The 20629-nt window shown below is 43.4% G+C and overlaps 1 protein-coding gene across 2 annotated transcripts in view; it reads right to left on the bottom strand.

Moving 5' to 3' along the window:
* SORCS3 (sortilin related VPS10 domain containing receptor 3) overlaps positions 1-20629 on the bottom strand; it is a 1299528-nt gene that overhangs the window by 930945 nt on the left and 347954 nt on the right. For both annotated transcript variants that reach the window (XM_033941704.1, XM_033941705.1), the window contains exon 2: positions 12983-13050. In XM_033941704.1, coding sequence (XP_033797595.1) covers positions 12983-13050 — 68 coding nt within the window. The remainder of the gene's footprint in view (positions 1-12982; positions 13051-20629) is intronic.

The following is a 20629-nucleotide window of genomic DNA, read 5'->3' as shown; positions in this document are numbered from 1 at the left end:
TGTTTCACAGTAACCATATGGGCTTTGGTGCCCTCTGAGGATCATTTATTTATATATATATATATCATTTATATATATATATATATAAATGATATATATAAAGTGATATATATATATATATAAATGATATATATAAAGTGCCCCTCCCCTGCCTTCATCTCTGCCCCCCGTGCCTTCCCCAATCCCCCCAGCCACACACGCGCCCCACTTCCCTTCCCCCATACCTCTAGCGGTTCACTGGCTCGAGCAACAAGAACTTCAACGTGCTCCTCACAGCCTCGTCATCTCTCCCACTGTGCGGCACCCGGAAGTGATATCAGCGGGAGAGGGTGAACAACTAGAGGTACGGGGGAAGGGGAGGCGTGCGTGCGTGTGGCAAGGGGAGGAGTGGAAGGAGGCTGGGATGGAGAGAAGGAGGAGGGGTGTTGGTGTCCCCACCATCATGGCACCCGGGGCGGACTGTCACCCCGCCTCCCCCGCCCCTTATTATACACCACTGCCCATTCCCACCCCATCCCTGCAGGCTCTGTCCCCGTCCCTGCTTCATTCCTGTGGGCTCTGTCCACAAACGTGTTCCTTGATTAACTGTGGGGACCCGTCCCCATGTTATTCTCTAGCACAGGGGTGGGTAACGAGGGTCGAAATCCAGTCGGGTTTTCAGGATTTCCCCAATGAATATGCATGAGATCTATTTACATGCACTGCCTCCCATTTATTGAATTACCTGTAAACCATGCCAAGCTCTGTCTTAAACTTAAGGTTTAGTTTAGTTGCCCATAAACTACAGAATTATAGATACCCCCGGATTCTATATATGGCAACTCAAAATTACAATAAAAAAAAATAAAGAGATGGAAAAGTCCTTTCAACAGATATTTAATAAGAAACTACCCTTAAAACAGACAGTAGCCTGACATGGCCATGTTTCACCCCTTCCTGGGGCTGCATCAGTGGCTATAAGAACCAGGACCGGATTAATCAATAGGCTCAGTAGGCACGTGCCTAGGGCCCGAAACTGTGAGGGGGGCCCGCTGAAGGAGGATGACTCACCTCCTCATCAACGGCAATGGGCCCCCCTCCCGGCATGAATGGCAATGGGCCCCCCCTCCAGGCATCAACCACAATGCAGCCGGATCTGTTACTGGAAGGTCCCGCAATGACTGCTTCTGCCGGTCCATCCCCCTCCGATGTCACTTACTTGCTCTGGAAGAAGTGACGTTGGAGGGGGATGGACCGGCAGACGCAGTCATCGCGGGACCTTCCAGTAACAGATCCGGCTGCATTGCGGTTGATGCTGGGAGGGGGGCCCGTTGCTGTTGTCGCAGGGGGGGGCTGTTGGCCTTGCTGCGGGGGGGTGCGTTGCTGTTGCTGTGGGGAGTGCCATTGCTCTCAGCTGTTATAATGCTGTTTTTGGGCAAAGGAGCTCAGATGGCAGAGCCGGCAGCAATGTTTGGAGGGGGAGAAAGAAGCATGGAAGGTTGGTGGAGGAAGATAAAGGAGGCAGGATGATATGGAAGGGTGGTGGAGCAGCGTGGTATGGAAGGGTGGTGGAGGGAGAGAAAGGGGCAGATGCTGTTGTAATTGTGTGCAGGGAAAGGGAAGGATACTGGATGGAATTGGGTTGGAGGGAAAGAAAGGGGGCTGATGCTGATGAAGGGGGGGAAGGGAGAGGAGAGAGTGAAATGCTAGACCATGGGGGTGTGGAAGGGAAGAAAAGAGGAGAGAGATGCCAGACCATTGGAGGAGGGAATGGAAGAAGATGAATGCCAGACCAATGAGGGTGAAGGGAAAGATGGAAGAGGGAGGCATACAGTTTCTGGAAGTGGCACAGAAGGTCAGAAGATGAAAGGAAGATATTGACAAGAAGATGAGGAGAGCAGAAACTAGACAAGGCAAAAGGTAGAAAAAAAATTATATTTATTTATTTTTTTTTGCTTTAGGGGACATGCATCACTGTTTCTGTGGTGTTGCATTGTATGAAAAGTTCAGCTTCTTGGTGGTTTTATTTAACCTTTGTCTACGTATTTCTATTTTATCCCCCCTTTTACAAAACTGTAGAGCATTTTTTTAGCACGGGCCGTGGCTAAAAACCATACTACAGTTTTGTAAAAGGGGGGAGAGGTTAGTTTGTGATTACACATGCCATACTAGGTGAAGGTGTTTTCTGTGATCTCTTTGTATGAAAGACATGGTTTTTTGTTAGCGTTGACTAGCCTTGTTGGGTGAAATGCATCAGGCACCTTGAATTAACCTGATTTGAATCTCCTTATTTTCTGCCAATCTTCTTTTGTTTCATGTTGGATTCTTTGGTGGACTGCTTGCCTTGTTGTTTCATTGCAAGTTAATATACATGGAGTGGAACCTACTAGAGGAGTTACAGATTTGGTTGTTTATACATACATATGGGTTACAGTTGGTTGATGTAGAGGTTATTAATATAGACTTATATTTCAGATAGTATTACTGCTTTACAAATATTTGAACACTTTTATATATGCATGGAAAGGGTTCAGAGTTAAAGTCCTGGGTAAGTAGGTGGGAAGGGAAGGAAGGGGGATTTGTTCAGAGATGTTTGGGGGTTGCATAGAAGAAAAACTGTGCACTGGTATGCTAATCTTTGTTTTGAATTTAAAAAAAAAAAAAGAAATACAAGTGGAAATAAAGAAGTAAATAAGAAAACAGATAAATGGGGGCGGGACATGGGCAGGGCGGGACATTATGAATCATAGCAAGACTATAATGAAAACAGATGCGTTTTTAGCACCTTCCTAAATTGAAGATAGGAGGAGGTCTGACGTAAGCAGGTCGGGAAGCAGTTCCAAATTTTGGGGCCTTGAAACTCTAAGGTGGATTCGAAGAGTGATTTCCTCCGATGCATTGGTCTTCAATTAAACAGCTTTGTGGACTGTTGTTACTTATGGGTGAAGTTGGGCAGAGGTTTTATCTTGGTCCTACTTGGTCCGCATGAAGGGCCACACAACGGACCCTTTGGCATGCCCTTCTGATGGTGCAGGCTTGCCTGACATGCAGCTCTTTAAAGGGCTACTTAATCAAGCCTAGGAGGTATAAGATGGGGCCTCAGTTCAGCTGAGAATCCTCAGGTGGAGAGAGGAGGGACAATCAGCCGACTCCCTTCCTCCTCTCTCTGCTGGAATCAAAACGAACGGTGAATTTTTTTTTCATACAAGAGTTTAAAGGGCTGCTTAATCGCATTGGATCTTGTGGATCGGCTGTCCTGTTGCTTTTTTGGGGTCAAAATTGCACACAGAAATGTGGGTGCGCGCCTAATTTCCGTGTGCAATTTAATTGGATAACCAGATAGCGAAAGTGCTTGAGTACCTAAATGTAAACCACTTAGACTATAAATACTATAAATAAATAAAATAATGCACCAATTAGCACCGACGAATGGGGCACTAATCAAACCATTAGAATTTGCACATGCCTTCCTGTGTATAGTCTAGTGCGCAGTTGTGAAAAGGAGGTTTGGGCATCGCAGGGACACGGGTGTTCCTAGAATTTGCATGCACTGTTACAGAACACATTTGAGCACAGGGATTTACACCAGGTTTTAGTTCCTGCCTCAAAGTTAGGTGTGGATCCTGGCATCGGGCCCTTATTCCATATATGCATACTCTTTATAGAAGTTTCTGTGATAGACAGCCATTCAAATTTTCTACCAAACATTACCTAATGTTCTAATTAAACAGTGTTAGTCATCTCATTGCATTTCTGTTGCTCCAAGTTAATGACTCTTAAGTCGGATGCCATTTGATTATGATGATTAAAACTGTGTAGGCACAAGGGAAAAATGTACAAATTCCAGGCAGCACTTACTCATCAATGAAGGAAAATTAGTATGTCCTACCAACACTAAAATGTCCAGAAATCATGACTAGAAAATCATAAGAATATAACAATTGCCATCCTGGGACAGACCAAAGGTACTTCAAGCCTTGTATCCTGTTTCCAACCATGACTAAGCCAGTTCCCAAGTACCTGGCAAGGTACCAAGTAGTAAACAGATTTCATGTTGCTTATCCTAGAAATAAGCAGCGGATTTCCCCAAGCCATCTCAATAACGGCCTATGGATTTCTTTTAGGAAATTATCCTAGACTTTTTTTATACCCCGCTAAGCTAATTGATTTCACCACATTCTATGGCAACAAATTCCAGAGTTTAATTACACGTTGTATGAAGAAATATTTTCTCTGGTTTGTTTTGCATCTATTTATTTATTCATTCATTCAATTTTTTTTATAGTGTTCTCCCAGGGGAGCTCAGAACGGTTTACATGAATTTATTCAGGTACTCAAGCATTTTTCCCTGTCTGTCCCGGCGGGCTCATATCTTATGTACTTAATAGCTTCATCACATGCCCCCTAGTCCTAGTATTTTTGGAAAGCGTGAACAAGTAATTTAAATCGACCCTTTCCACTCCACTCATTATTTTATAAACCTAGATCATATCATCCCCTAGCCGTCCCTTCTCCAAGCTGAAGAGCCTTAGCCAACTTTAAACTTTCCTCATAAGGAAATTTGTCCATCCCTTTTATCATTTTTGGCACTCTTCTCTGTACCTTTTTCTAATTCCACTATATCTTTTTTGAGATATGGTGACCTGAACTGCACACAGTATTCAAAGTGTAGCCGTACCAAAGAGCAATACAAGGGCAAAGCATGTATCATGGTTTCTCACCTGTAACAGGTATGTCCTCAAAAACGCCAAGGGTGGCCCTCAGTGCTGGAGAGACCAATCACCGCTATGCTGGAGATTGAAAGCGAGCAAGGTTGTTCTTGTGGGTCCCCGCCATGTCTGAAACCAGTTCTGGCAGATGCGCATTCCAAAATACTGACATATTTAAATTAATAAATAGAAAATAACATTCTTTTTTCTACTTTTGTCATCTGCTCATTTTGGTTTTCTAATGGTGTTGGTCCCAGTCTCTGGTTTCAGCATTTTTCTGTCGTCCCTTGTCCATTTGGTACTTCCTTTCTTTCCATGTCCACCACCCATTTTCCCTTTGCATCCCTTAGCCATCCTATTCTCTATGTCCCTCTCTCTGTCCTTTTCCCATGTTCCTCATTTGCCTTTTCAGTGTTCCTGTTCATGTCCCTATCCCTTCCCCCTCCATGTCCAGCATTGCACCTTTTTGTCCCTGGCTACTGTTGAATACTGGACTTGATGGACCTTTGGCCTATCCCAGTATGGCAATTCTTATGTTCTTAGGCTCACTCCATGCCGTCCAGCATATCCTGATTCCTCCCCTCCTACAACATCCTACCCCAAGGCCAACATCTCTCTCTCTCTCTTCCCTACCCACCCTTGTAGTCCAGCATCTTTCTTTCTTCCTCCCTCTATTGGTCCAACATCTCTCAAATAATATCTCCCTCTTTCCTCCATTCTCCACTTTCCCCACTATGGATCTGAAATCTCTCCTCCTCTACAATCTAGTCTCTCACTCTCTTCCCTCCACTTCCCCCCCCCTCCCAGAGAGTCCAGCATCTCTTCCTCTTTCTTCTCCCTCACCCATCTGATATAATCTGGTATCTCCCCCTCCCCCTGCATCTCTTCCTGCCTCCCCTCTCCTCAACAATTAGTCTGGCATTTCTTTGTCTCTCCCTTTATTCTTGCAGGTCTGGCAGTCTCTCTATTCCCCCTTCCTCCACAGCTGGTCCAGCAGCTATTTTTCCCTATCTCAATACAGATCTAACATCTCTTCCTGCTCCCTTCTCCAACAATGGGTCTTGCATCTCTTTCTTTCTCCCCCTCCACCTCCTAAATCCCTTGTCATCCCCTCCAACTCCAGCAGTATCTCCTCCCTCCTCTCCCTCCACAGTCTTCAAAAACCAGCAAGTCATGGACAGCATTAAAGACATGCTGCTGCACTGATTTTCATATTCAGTTTTTATCCACTTCTCTGCCTCCATCTCAAATCTATCTACCATTCCATATTTTCCCTTATCCTCCATCCATGTGCACCATCTCCTCCCTCTTCACCTCCTTGATCTATATGCACCATCTCCTCCCTCTTCCCCTCCTTCCATCCCCTCCATCCATCCTCCTCTTCCCCTTCCTTCCATCCATGTGCACCATCTCTTCTCTTCCCCTCCCTTCCATCCTTGTGTACCATCTCTTCCCTCCTATTTCCCTCTCTTCCATCCATGTGCACCATAACCTCCCTCCTCTTCCCCTCCCCTCCATGAATGTGCACATCTCTTCCCTCCCCTTCCCCTCCCCTCCATCCATATGCACCATCTCTTCCCTCCTCTTCCCTTCCCTTCCATCCATGTGCTCATCTCTTCCCTCCTATTCCCCTCCATCCATGTGCACCATCTCATCCCTCTCCCCCTCCCCTACATCCATGTGCACCATCTCTTCCCTCTCTTCTATTCCCCTCCCCTCCATCCATGTATAACATCTCTTCCCTCTTCTTTCCCACTCATCCATCCATGTGCACCATCTTTTCCCTCCTCTTCTCTCCCCTCCCCTCCATCCATGTGTACCATATCTTCCCTCTCTTCCATCCTTTCTTCCCCTCCATCCACGTGTACCATCTCTTCCCTCTCTTCTCTTCTCCCCCCTCCATCTATGCACACTACCTCATCCCTCCTCTTCCCCTTCAACCATGTACACCACCCCTCCCCTTCATCCATGTGCATCATTACTTCTCTCTCTTCTCTTCCCCTCCCTTCCATTCATGTGCACCATCTCCTCCCTCTCTTCTCTTCTCCAGCTCTCCATCTATAAGCACCATCTCCTCCCTCTTCTTCCCCTTCATCCATGTGCACCACTCCTCCCTTCCCCTCCCCTTCAACCATGAATACCTTCACTTCTCTCTCTTCCATGTGCACCATCTCCTTCCTCTCTTCTCCACCTCTCCATCTATATCAGGGGTGTCAAAGTCCCTCCTCGAGGGCCGCAATCCAGTAGGGTTTTCAGAATTTCCCCAATGAATATGCATGAGATCTATTAGCATACAATGAAAGCAGTGCGTGCAAATAGATCTCATGCATATTCATTGGGGAAATCCTGAAAACCCGACTGGATTGCGGCCCTTGAGGAGGGACTTTGGCATCCCTGATCTATATGCACCATCTCCTCCCTCTTCCCCTCCTTCCATCCCCTCCATCCATCCTCCTCTTCCCCTTCCTTCCATCCATGTGCACCATTTCTTCCCTCCTCTTTCCCTCCATCCATGTGCACCATTTCTTCCCTCCTCTTTCCCTCCATCTATGTGCCACCATCTCCTTCCCCTCCCCTCCATCTATTTGCCCCCTATTCTTTTCCTCTCTGCCCCTCCCATTCAGCATCTCTCCCTTTTTCTTCCCTCCCTCCCCACCCACCAGTTCCACCAAATGATCTCGCCACCTGGTTCTGAAGCTCCCCTCACCACAAAAACTACAAGGAGGTTGCTGGCGCAGCAATGATACTCTAGTGCTGCCCACAGCCTCCTCTGCACGATTCCTTTGTTGTGATCCACTCAACCAGAAACAGGAAGTTGCTTCACAGGGGGGTGGACCATGGCAGAAGAACAGTGCAAAGAAGAACCCCAGCAGTGCTGGAGAATCGCTGCCACATCAGCACCCTCCTTGCAGTTTTTGAGGTGAGGCGGGATTGGTGGGGAGCTGTGAACAGCACTAGAGGTCTTACCACCAATTTTTTTTGGGGGGAACCATGGCCCCCATGCCCCCCTCTCCTTCCAACTCCTTTGCTGTTTCATTCTTTGGGGGGAGGGAAGGGGGTTAGTGACCACTGGGGGAATATGTGGGGGCCATGCTTACATACATCCAATGGTCATCTGATCAGTTTGGACACCTTTTTGGCACTTGCTTGTTGTTAAAATTGGTCTAGCCCCAGGTGTCCCAACTGTGCCCTGCACATATTCTCAAATGTTTGATTACGGCGGAAAAACATCCAAGTCATAATTCTGCCCCAGTCCCACCCCCGCCACACCTCTAACTTGCCCCCTTGAGATTTAGATGAACTACAGTTGAACAGCATAGATTTCCGTCTAGAAAATAGGTTGAAAAATAGTGAATCAGAAGGGTTTGGCAAGAAAAATGTCTAGCTGCCCCTTAATATGCCAACAAGAAGGGGGAAGAAGAATTTTGCCTCAACAATATCGCAGGTGACCAAAAACAAGAGGCAAAAGAGATGTCCAATAATTAATCAACCATGTATTCCCTTGGTTGATTATTGGACATCTCTTTTGCCTCTTGTTTTAGTCCAGTTGCCCCTTAATGCCACTTTTTGAGCATTTCTCTTTTTTGAAAATGAGCCCCAGAACCTTTTGCTTGTCACTGCAATATAATCATTGAGTTTCTTCTGTGTGTCACTATTGTGTCTTGAAAGGTACATCTTAGTGTTCTACGAGTAAAAATATCTGGTTTTAGACACGTTTCCTGTCTCTCTGGATCAATTCAGTTGGTTTAATATAGGGTTACCAGATTTTCCATTCGGAAAATCCAGACCCCTTAGACACGCCCCCCCCAGGCCCGGCCCGTTCTACCCATCTCCACCCCATCATGCCCCAGCCCCGCCCCCCCAATCCTGCCTTAGCTCTTCCCCAGCCCCGTCCCCTGCTCTGATTGGACAGGAGGGCATGTGCGCTTGCGACGCGATGACTTCACACACACGTTCATGCAAGTGACGTCATCACATTGCCCTTCCGCCCGAAGGCGATTTTGAGGGAGGCTTTTCAAAACCCGGGTTTTGAAAAGCCGTCCGGACCCCCAGTAACCCTAGTTTAAGAACCTTTTTCTTTGAGCTCTCAATCTTCTCCAGGATCAACCAGCTGTAGACAGAGTAGACTGGTCTAGTCTGATCTCATTGCTTAGGCTAAGAACTCTAATGTACATACCATTGGGTTCTAGTGTCCATACCATTTGGTAGAGAATGACACGGTGACAAAATTCATCACCGTTCCGTGGGAAATAATCTAGTGTCTATTTCAACCTCGGTCCTTCTACACCAGCATTCTTCAAAGCAAAGCTTGCGGGTCAGTGGTTGAGGCCATTCATACTCTGATTCTTATGGGAGCCAAGGATAATGAAGCCATTGTGACATCACTGATGTGATTGGCTCTTAGGCACTGGTGGAATGAGGCATTATGACATCACAATATCTGCTCTGGATACCAGAGACTGTCATTCTGTAGTGTCTATCTCAACCCCAGTCCTTCTACACCAGCATTCTTCAAAGCAAAGCTTGCGAGTCAGTGGTTGTGGCCATTCATACTCTGATTCTTCCCTCTCTCCTTAAAGAATGACATGAAGATGGTTTCCCGCGGTTATCCGCGGGGATGGGAACGGTGATGAATTTTGTCACCATGTCATTCTCTACCATTGGGATCCCCAAACCTCTAAACGAAACATGCAGAATCAAAAATGTTTCATCACTGTATGCAGGTATATTTTATTTGGAAGACTGGAGTATAAAAATAGTAAACATAAAATACCATTTTGTATTGTATTTAAAATGGTTGCATGGCTCTGAATAAAGGATTGTACTGGTGTGACCCCCAGACACACAGGCAGGGATAAAGGGCAAATCATGCTGACTAATACAGATTACTGACTGTCTAGCATTTCCTTAGAGACCCTCCTCTCTCCATGCAGGGTCAAGTGAGATACAGTTAATTAATATCATCCCTTGCTGTCTGGTGTGGACAATGACCTTCTGCTGTCAGACAAAGGAACTGTTGAGCATCTTTTGAATTAGCAACCTGACATAGTGTTGCCCTCACCAGCATAATCCTTCCACCTAACAAGCATAATGAAGGGAATAGACTTAGTAGACAAAGGCAGGTTGTTCACCCTCTCCAAGGTAGAGAGAACGAGAGGGCACTCTCTAAAGTTAAAAGGGGATAGATTCCGTACAAACATAAGAAAGTTCTTCTTCACCCAGAGAGTGGTAGAAAACTGGAACGCTCTTCCGGAGGCTGTTATAGGGGAAAACACCCTCCAGGGATTCAAGACCAAGTTAGACAAGTTCCTGCTGAACCAGAACGTTCGCAAGTAAGGCTAGTCTCAGTTAGGGCGCTGGTCTTTGACCTAAGGGCTGCTGCGTGAGCGGACTGCTACACACGATGAACCACTGGTCTGACCCAGCAGCGGCAATTCTTATGTTCATACCAGTGCAACTGTTTTCCATAGAAACATGATGGCAGATAAAGGGCAAATGGCCCATCCAGTCTGCCCATCCGCAGTAACCATTATTTCTTCCTCTCTCTAAAAGGCCCCACGTGCCTATCCCACACTTTCTTGAATTCAGACACAGTCTCTGTCTCCACCAAGTCTTCCGGGAAACTGTTCCACCCATCTGCCACTCTTTCTGTAAAAAAGTATTTCCTTAGATTACTCCTGAGCCTATCACCTCTTAACTTCATCCTACACCCTCTCATTCCAGAGCTTCCTTTCAAATGAAAGAGATTTGACTCATGTGCATTTACATAGGTATTTAAACGTCTCTATCATATCTCCCCTCTCCGAAGTATACATATTGAGATCTTTAAGTCTGTCCCCATACGCCTTATGACGAAAACCACGCACCATTTTAGTAGCCTTCCTCTGGACCGACTCTACCCTATTTATATCTTTTCAAAGGTGCGGCCTCCAGAATTTTACACAATATTCTAAATGAGGTCTCACCAAAGTCTTATACAGAGGCATCAATACCTCCTTTTTCCTATTGGCCATACCTCTCCCTATTCAACCTAGCATCCTTCTAGCTTTCGCCGTCACCTTTTCAACCTGTTTGGCCACCTTAAGATCATCACATACAATCACACCCAAGTTTATATGTCAGTTACAGCATTTATCTACATTTACATGATGTAGTTAAATGCTGTGACTGCCATATAAACATGGGATTTGTCAACTCATTATGTTATTTATCGAAACACTAATGGAGGAACTTATCGATGTGGGCTGTTGTTAAGGTGTGTTATTTCACTGTTAACCCCAGCTATTAGTAACTAGATTTTGTTGCATTAAATGGGACCAGTGCTAAATTATCATGAGTTTGTAGTAAAGCAATCGCATTTTAATGGTAGCCTGCTTTAATAGCTATGTTCTGCACTTACATTTTAATAAGAAACCATGCAATTCCCATATGCATTAGTCTATAAAATGCAAATCATTTCATGGTCCGTTCCTCTTTTTCAGATACCTATTGAAAAACAAAACAGTCTTCAAGAAAGGTATGTCCTTGTCATTTCTCCCCCTTTCCTTGCTCTGTCAGATCTTTGAGTCTTCTAAGTGCCTGCTCTACGCTGGGATCTTAAACATTTCTGAGGTGCCACTTACATAACAAGAGTTGTCCCAGACTATATCAGTTTATGATGAGTCCGAAGACTTAAATCTGAAACTTAATAGGCCTGATGTGTATGTGGACACTTGGGGTTTTACAATACACTCCTCCCTCCTTATTCGTGGGCACCCGCGGTTTTTCGTGCCAGGACACCCCCCCCCCAATGAATTGACCTTACTTGCTGGTCTAGCCCCGTGCAGAGCTGTCATCGAAAATGGCTGCTGTCAGTTTCCGTGGTCTCACGAGACTACAACGGGAACTCATGGCAGCCATTTTTGATGATGACTCTGCACGGGGCAGGAGTGCAGGAAGATCGCTCCTGCCCCCCGCGTCGCCGCTAGGCCACCAGGTAATGTCCAGGAGGCATGAGGGAGGCGGATGTGAGTCAGATTCGGCCCAAAAGTTATTCACGAAGTTTCCATATTCGTGGGCCGGCTCTGCCCCTAACCCCCGCGAATACAGAGGGAGGAGTGTAGTTAGTTTATACTAACATTCCACTCAGATTTTTAATTCATTACACTGCATTTACAAGTAACACAGTAAATAATGGCAGAAAAATACCCCCCGGTCCATCTGCCCAACAAGATAGCCAGCGCCGTACCCTCCACTCAGTGTAGGCCCCAGTTTCCTATGTTTATTAAATGTTGGTGGTGAAATCACCACCATGCCAACCGTATAGGCAACCAAACATGATGGGGATGATGCATGGCTATAACCAAGACTCCTAATATTGCTAAGTAGTAATAAATTTACCAGTCAAGATGCCTTCCTGACCTCCCCCCCCCCAAGCTGCACAGTACCCCCCACTTGCCGTTTGTGACAATAAAATGATCTAACACTCTGGATTCACCTCCCTCTTGCCATTTGTGGGACACAGACCATAGAAGTCTGTCTACTATTGGCCTCAGTTCTCCCCTACTGGGTTTGGCTAATCTTCTTCCAGTCTCTTGCTGTTTGTGGGGTACAGATCGTAGAAGTCTGTCCAGCATTAGCTTACTCTTGCCCAAGATAACACCTCAACAGCCGTGTAACATTTCCATCCTCTTTCTATTCAGGCATCCTCTGTATCTACCTTATGCATTTTTTAATTCATTCACTGTTTTCGACTCTACCACCTCTCTCAGAAGAGTGTTCAAGGCATCCTCCACCCTCTCTGTGAAAAAGTATTTCCCAACGTTACTCCTAAGCCTAACTCCCAGCAACCTCCATTCATGTCCTCTAGTTCTACCACCCCCTATGTCTCTGGAAGAGGCTTGTTTGAATTATTACCTATTCATGTACTTAAATGTTTCTATCATATCACCTCCCTCTCTCCTTTTCCCCAGCGTATACATATTCAAGCCTCCAGTCTCTTGTCGTGCATCTTGTGGCGCAAGCCCTACACCAGTTTTGTCGCTTTCTTCTGAAACGCCTCAAGTCTTTTATTTTTATATCTTTGCAAAAATAAGGCCTCCACAGTAGTTCTCATTAACGACCTGTACAGGGGCATCGACACCTCCATTCTTTTGCTGTTTATGCTTGTCCCTAATGCCGCTCAGCATTCTTCAGGAAACAGTTACTGCCTTGACACTTTTGTTAGACAACTAATACATCCATTAGGATTATGTCAGATACAGACGATAATCTCACCCCCAATTTAAATTGCTAAGAAGTTTGAATCCTCTTACCTCCAAAGCGAGCTTTCAGTGACGCTCCCTAAGTTGAAGTCGTACAGCTTTGTCAGGATGAGAATCACCTAAAGAGAAAAAAAGGATCCTATATTAGCTTATTGGTATCAATCTTGCATTCTGCTTGAGAAAGCACCCAAAGGACAGCTTAGCATTCAACCATTAAAGCTGAAGGAATTATAGGAGATCAAGGGGCAAAAAGAAAAAAAAAAGAAGTCATTAGTTGAAAATGTCCCAATTACTAGAGCTTTTGTTGTTGGTTTTTTTTACTCCTCCAGGTATTCTGCATTCGATACACAGTCTACTGAAAGAAATCAATTATACAACAGCTAACTCCCCTCCCTACAGCTGCAGTCATTCGTGGTCTGGAACAAAGCCTTCTGAGCGTTGCTTAAAACTCGCAAGCCGTAGCACGCAGTGCGCTTTGTCTTCACTGACAAGGTTCCTACAACATACAAGGATGTGTTATTTTTACCACTAATATACCATTTTAGCGCAGGTCCCATTTTTTTTTTTTATTGATAATTTTCAAATTTACAATTCTATTTCAGAATTTAAGAAAGTAGAGTTACAACAAAAACAACATAATAATCGTGATTAATAAAAATCAACAAAATCTCCACCAAGCCCACATTAAGGGAGGCCTTAACCTATTTTTTTTCTATTCGTTATTTAAATTTCTTTAAGGAAAATAATAAGACCTGTAATTCTACACAAAAGGAAAAGCGCAGGTCCCATTTTTATATAATAAGACACACCCCACAATATTCTAATGCTGGCTTTTGCAAAGCTGTGGTAGAAATTTCTACTGAGGGCTGGTGAGGTAAATGCTCCGATGCTCACAGAATTCCTATGAGCGTTAGAGCAGTTACCACGCCGGCTTATGGTAGAAACCTCTACTGCCGCATTGTAAAAGGATCCCTAAGCTATGTAAATGGCCACTGACTAGTTAAATACTGTTTAAAAGGCTAACCACAAATATTAAGCATGATATAATCAGTTATTTCCACTGAATATTCACAGTTAGTGGTTAAAGGTTACATAGTAACATAGTAGATGACGGCAGATAAAGACCTGAATGGTCCATCCAGTCTGCCCAACCTGATTCAATTTAAATTTTTTCAATTTAATTTTTTCTTCTTAGCTATTTCTGGGCAAGAATCCAAAGCTCTGCCCGGTACTGTTCTTAGGGTCCAACTACTGAAGTCTCCGTCAAAGCTCACTCCAGCCCATCTACACCATCCCAGCCATTGAAGCCCTCCCCAGTCCATCCTCTACCAAACAGCCATATGCAGACACAGACCATGTAAGTCTGCCCAGTACTGGCCTTAGTTCAATATTTACTATTCTTTTCTGATTCTAGATCCTCTGTGTTCATCCCACACTTCTTTGAATTCCGTCACCAGCTTCCTCTCCACTACCTCTCTAGGAAGCGCATTCCAGGCATCCATTACCCTCTCCGTAAAGAAGAATTTCCTTATATTGCTCTTGAGTCTCCTACCCCTCAGCCTCAAATTATGCCTTCTGGTTTTACCATTTTCCTTTCTCTGGAAAAGATTTTGTTCTACGTTAATACTTTTCAAGTATTTGAATGTCTGAATCATATCTCCCCTGTCCCTCTTTTCTTCCCGGGTATACGTATACAGGGCTTCAAGTCTCTCATCATACGTCTTCTGGCGCAAACCTCTATCATTTTCATCGCCCTCCTCTGGACCGCTTCAAGTCTTCTTAGGTATACCGTGTACAGTGGCATAACAAGGGTAGGAGGTGCTTGAGGCAGTGGTGCTCAAATTTCCAGATGACACAAAATTATTTCAAAGCTGTTAAATGGCATGCGGATTGTGAAAAATTGCAGGAGGACCTTGCGAGACTCTGAAACCCCCCCCCCCCTTTACCAAACCCCATTAGGCTTTTTAATTGCCGGTCGCGGCGGTATTAGCTCCGATGCTCATAGGAATTCCATGAGCATTGGAGCTAATACCGCCATGGCCAGCGAGAAAAAAAGCTTGTCCCCTCTTTACAAAGGTGCACTATGCTTTTTAGCGTGCGCTAAATATTACCACGCGCTAAACACGCGCTCAACGCTAACGTGTGCATGTTATCCCACGGACATGTTAGCGGTTAGCGCATGCGTCGATTTAGCGCGCATGTGTCGATTTAGCGCGCCTTTGTAAAAGAGGGCCTTAAAGTGGCTTCATAAAAGGGGGGCCTTAAGGTGGACAAGAGCAAACTGATGCACTTACACAGGGGTGTCCAATGTCGGTCCTCGAGGGCCGCAATCCAGTCGGGTTTTCAGGATTTCCCCAATGAATATGCATTGAAAGCAGTGCATGCACATAGATCTCATGCATATCCATTGGGGAAATCCTGAAAACCCGACTGGATTGCGGCCCTCGAGGACCGACATTGGACACCCCTGCACTTACAGAAGCAGAGCTCAAAATGCAGCTACATGATGCTAGGTTTCACTTTCGGAGTCACCACCAAGAAAAAGGATCTAGGGGTCATCGTAGGCAATTTGTGGAAATCTTCTGTGTGTGTGTGTGTGTGGCAGCACCCGCAAAAAGCAAACAGAAAGGAATTTTTGTTTTAATATCTTTATTGATTTTCAAACTTTGACAGTGCAATACAATTAATTTAACATAAACGCTACTCGGAACGCACTTTAAATACACAATTAATACATAAAACATTCATTTTCTCCCCCCCTCCTTCCCTGACTAATACAAGAAGACATATATATGTAATTACAATATTATATATAAGTAAATTTAGCAAACCATAATACATACCCCTCCCCCCACCCACCCGCCCTGGATGTGTAAGGAAGTCTAATCAAAGGAATTATTAAGCGAGGAATACAGAATAATATATTTCCTCTGTATTTCTCCAAGGTGCAACTGCAGCTTGAATTTTATGTGCAATTCTTTTTTTTTATTTTAATTATTAATCTTTATTGATTTTCAACCTATGACAGTGTCACACAATTAATTTAGATATAAACACTACAAAGAAGGCACTTTAAATACACAATTAATACATAAAACAATCGTGCCCCCCTCCCCATAACTTGTTATATTAATTAATCTTTATTCATTTTTAAAGCTCCCAGTAAGTGTAACATATAATACAATCATTTATACTTAAATCACACTTTATATATCATCCAATTCTAAACTATATCGAATAAACCCTCTCCCTTGTATCCTATAGTTATTCATAAGTAAAAGAAATCATAAAATATTTCCATCCCCCACCCCACCCTAGACGTATATGAACCAAAGGGGAAAAAAAATTAATTAATGTTTATTCTATACAATACTTTCAATCGTTGCAATATTTTCTTAATGGCTCCCAAATAACATGTGTGCAATTCTTGTCTCTGCATTAGAGAATGACATGGGGAAAAATGTGTCCCCATTCCCGCAACTGAATTTCCCCATCCCGTACCCGAAAATTTTGTCGCTGTCCCTGTGCCAGCCCCATTCTTATAAGCTCTGACTTAACTGCGCAAGCCTCCAACACGTATGAATTTAAAGTGTCTCAGGCTTGTGTAGATGAGGATGGAATTTGCAGGAATGGGGCAAGGACAGGAAAAGAACGCGCCAAGATGGGATGGGAAAATGAGCTCCCGTGGGGATGGAGAAAAATGTGTCCCCATGCCATTCTCTACTCTGCATCTCAAAAACCATAGAGCAGAATTAGCAATGGTAGAAAGAAGGGCAACCAAAATGATTAAGGGGATGGAACAACTCTTAGGTGAGGAAAAGCTAAAGAGGTTAGGGCTCTTCATAATGGAGAAGAGATTGCTGAGGGGACATATGATAGAGGTCTAAAAAAATCCTAATTGAAGTGGAAAGGGTAAAGGTGAATCGATTGCTTTTTCAAAAAGTACAAACACTAGAGCAGTGATTCCCAACCCTGTCCTGGAGGAACACCAGGCCAATCGGGTTTTCAGGCTAGCCCTAATGAATATGCATGAGAGAGATTTGCATAGGATGGAAGTGATAGGCATGCAAATTTGCTTCATGCATATTCATTAGGGCTAGCCTGAAAACCCAATTGGCCTGGTGTTCCTCCAGGACAGGGTTGGGAACCACTGCTCTAGAGGACATGCCATGAAGTTACTAAGTAGTATGCTTAAAACCAATTGATGAAAACATTTTCTCACTCAACGCATGGCTAAGCTCTAGATCTCATTGCTGGAAGATATGGTAAAAGCGGTTAGCATAGCTATGTTTAAAAAAGGTTTTGATAAATCCCTGGAGGAAAACATTTGGGTAAGTAGCATGCCAGCTGATGATTTAAGCAACCAGAAATGGCCGCCGACCAGTTAAATCACTTGTTTGCCGCAATCTGGTCATTTTCAGTGGCACTTAGCCAGTTACCTTCGCTGAGAATGGCTGGTTAGTGACTAATTCTAAGTGACTAACTTGTGAGTGTTCCGGGGGTGGAGTTGGGCTATATGGCAAAATTCAGCCCTTCACAAACCTCCACAATCAAGTCAAGAAACCAACAAACACAGTGGGAGGTTGGAGGTAATGTAATGTAATTTATTTCTTATGTACCGCTAAATCCGGTAGGTTTGAAGCGGTTTACAGAGAAATATATATTAAAGAATACAATAAAATAAGATAAATAAAGAATAGGTACTTGGAATTCCCTTACTGTCCCGAAGGCTCACAATCTAACTAAAGTACCTAGAAGACAGTTATTGAGCAGTAGGAATAAAATAAAGATAGAGATATTGAACAAGATATGAAACATTCTAACAAGAGTACACTGATCTCTCTAAGGCCATAGTACTTTTTAAAGTAAAGTATACATCTCAGTAATAATTAAATAGATAAACTAAATAAATAAATTAAATTTGTTTGAGTTAAAACTAAATATGGAAAATTTTAAAAAGAACTTATATGGACATAATAAATGTGAAAAAGAATGAATAACAAAGGAATGCGAGTGGGAAAAAAAAAACAAAAAACGTTGAGCGATGGAATTCTGAGGAATAATTTAAAAATAAAGATAGGTAATGTCGGCGTGCAATTTTATTCAACAAATCACAAAGTCTGGTGCGATGGCTCAACACGCACGCGTTTTGGCCTCTACGGCCCGCCTCAGGAGCCCATACTTGGGGTGTGCAGTGCTTAGATGCGGTTCTCATATTTGGTGTTTTGACCCACGATCAGCTGCGTTACCCAAGCATTTGAATATTGGCTCTTGAGGCAGGCCGTACGGGCTGAAACACGTGTGTGATTTATTGAATAAAATCGCACGCCAAAATTCAGCTCTTCACCACATAAAATCGGACCACATAAATGGCAGCCCCTATTTTTTTTAAGCGGTTTGGCTTATGTGGGCAACGGCTGAATTTTGACACTGACTCTATTATATTGACTCATTCTTTAGTAATCTCCCACCTAGATTATTGTAACTCCCTTCTCAATGGCCTTCCCCAAAAAGAATTACGTCGCCTTCAATTACTACAAAATACTGCAATAAAACTTATTTATAAAAAAGGCCGATTTGACCATGTTACTCCACTCTTAAAAGAAGCTCACTGGCTCCCTATCACCCACCGTATCACCCTATAAAATCATCTTACTCTGCTTTAAAATTAAACAATCTCATCAACCTTCATTCCTCGACAAACTCCTGATACCTCAATGCTCCTCCCGCACTCTAAGATCCTCTGATCAAAAACTTATTTTCATCCCCCCTCTAAAAGATTTCTATTATACTCGTAAAACAAATTTTGCTGTAACTGCCCCTACATTATGGAACTCCTTGCCACAATACCTCCGCAACGAACAACAACTTGTTAAATTTAAATCCTGTCTAAAGACTTTCTTATTTCATGACGCTTTTAACCTAACCTAGATTTTCTACTATCTATCTTCTCTCTCTTCTCTTTTATTTCTATTTTCTCTCCTCTTGCAAGCAATTACTACTACAATATGCCCTCACCTTCACGTTTTTTCCCTACCCACTCTTCCCTTTTCTTCTTATTAAATGTAACTTTTTCCCCTCCTCCCTTACTATCCTCACAGTCAAGTCTGTCTGGTTTTTGTCATTTATGTCCCACTTAAATATTTTATCCATTCTTCCCTTTTTACTCCCTCTTTTAAATTATATTGTTAACCGGCCAGATATTTGTTTTATGGTCGGGATATTAAAAACTAATAAACTTGGAAACTTGGAAACTTGATTTAGCTGGCTATGTGTTAGCCAACTCGAAGAAAAAAAAATGGATATTAAATGTCAAAGCGAGTGATGGACGGCAAAACACTCACTGCTTCAGGATGAATTGGGAATCCATCTACCATGTGGGCTCCTACCAGGTACGTGGCACTTGGATTGGCCACTGCTTGGGAACAGGATACTGGGCTCGATGAACCTTTGGACCTGATCCGACACGGCAATTCTTATGTTCTTTTCAAAATGTAAAGATTTTCAAAGCTCCTCACATAGCTCTAAAATCCTATGGTGTGCATTACAAAATCTTAAAGAAAGAAAAAAAAAAAAAACCAAACACACCCCAAGGCTCAGGCAACCCCCTTAACCTCAAACCCTCTATAACAGTGCCCAACTTGTTTATAAGTTATTTTCTTCTCTCAGCCGCCATCACTCATATTTTTAGTATAGACATACTGGCCCTTATTTTGGAAGCTCTAGTCACATGTTGGATGTCTCAAGAACAGCCTTTAGACCAGGGGTGGGCAACTCCGGTCCTCGAGGGCCGGAATCCAGTCGGGTTTTCAGGATTTCCCCAATGAATATGGATTGAAAGCAGTGCATGCAAATAGATCTCATGTATATTCATTGGGGAAATCCTGAAAACCCGACCGGATTCCGGCCCTCGAGGACCGGAGTTGCCCACCCCTGCTTTAGACAATCATATGGCATAGACATCCAAATCCTGATTTCATAGAGCTAGGACATGGACATCTAAAGCTGCTGTCCATGCATGTGGCAAGGGGGTGTGGTCTGAATGAATTTTGGAAGGAAGTATGAAGAAGCTAAAATATGGACATCCAACTCTGATTGCAGAATGGGAAGGGGCATCCAAGTCAAAAATATCTTTTTATGAGCACTATTATATTCTTATAGATAAGAGTATTTTCAAGTATTCAGTTATTTAATATTAATGATTAGTTGTCTCAGCTATGATATTTTTATTTTTTTGATTTTACTATGATTCACTGCCTTCCAGCAATTTAATTTTCCCCTGTGTTTATATATGGATCGTTCCTAGTATTTTACAGATACATAGGTGCCTACTTGGTCTTCAAAGGTAGCCAGTCTCTTACAATGTTACCAACCTCAAGGGTTCAGAGCTTGAATACTGAAGTGGCACTTCTATGACATACATCACTTTTCACAGGGGTAAAATAAATTAACAGGACTGGCTAGCCATCAATAACAGATCAAAATCAACAGTCCAACATCTCAAAAATACTGAATTATGGTTATACATATTAAGCTGCTCTCTCTTTGCATGCATATAAATATTTATAGGTGTATTCTTTAAACTCAATAGAGCCTCAGAAGTGACTTATTTCACGGGAGAGATTACCCAATAGATTTTTTTAAGAGCCGCAAACTTCCTCACTGGCTCACCAACACCAAAGTTTCTCAATAAATATA

This window comes from Geotrypetes seraphini, chromosome 4 (genome assembly GCF_902459505.1).
Source record: "Geotrypetes seraphini chromosome 4, aGeoSer1.1, whole genome shotgun sequence".
Classification (NCBI taxonomy): domain Eukaryota; kingdom Metazoa; phylum Chordata; class Amphibia; order Gymnophiona; family Dermophiidae; genus Geotrypetes; species Geotrypetes seraphini.
Note: the sequence above shows the minus strand (reverse complement) of the source record. Positions and strands in the feature narration are given on the sequence as shown.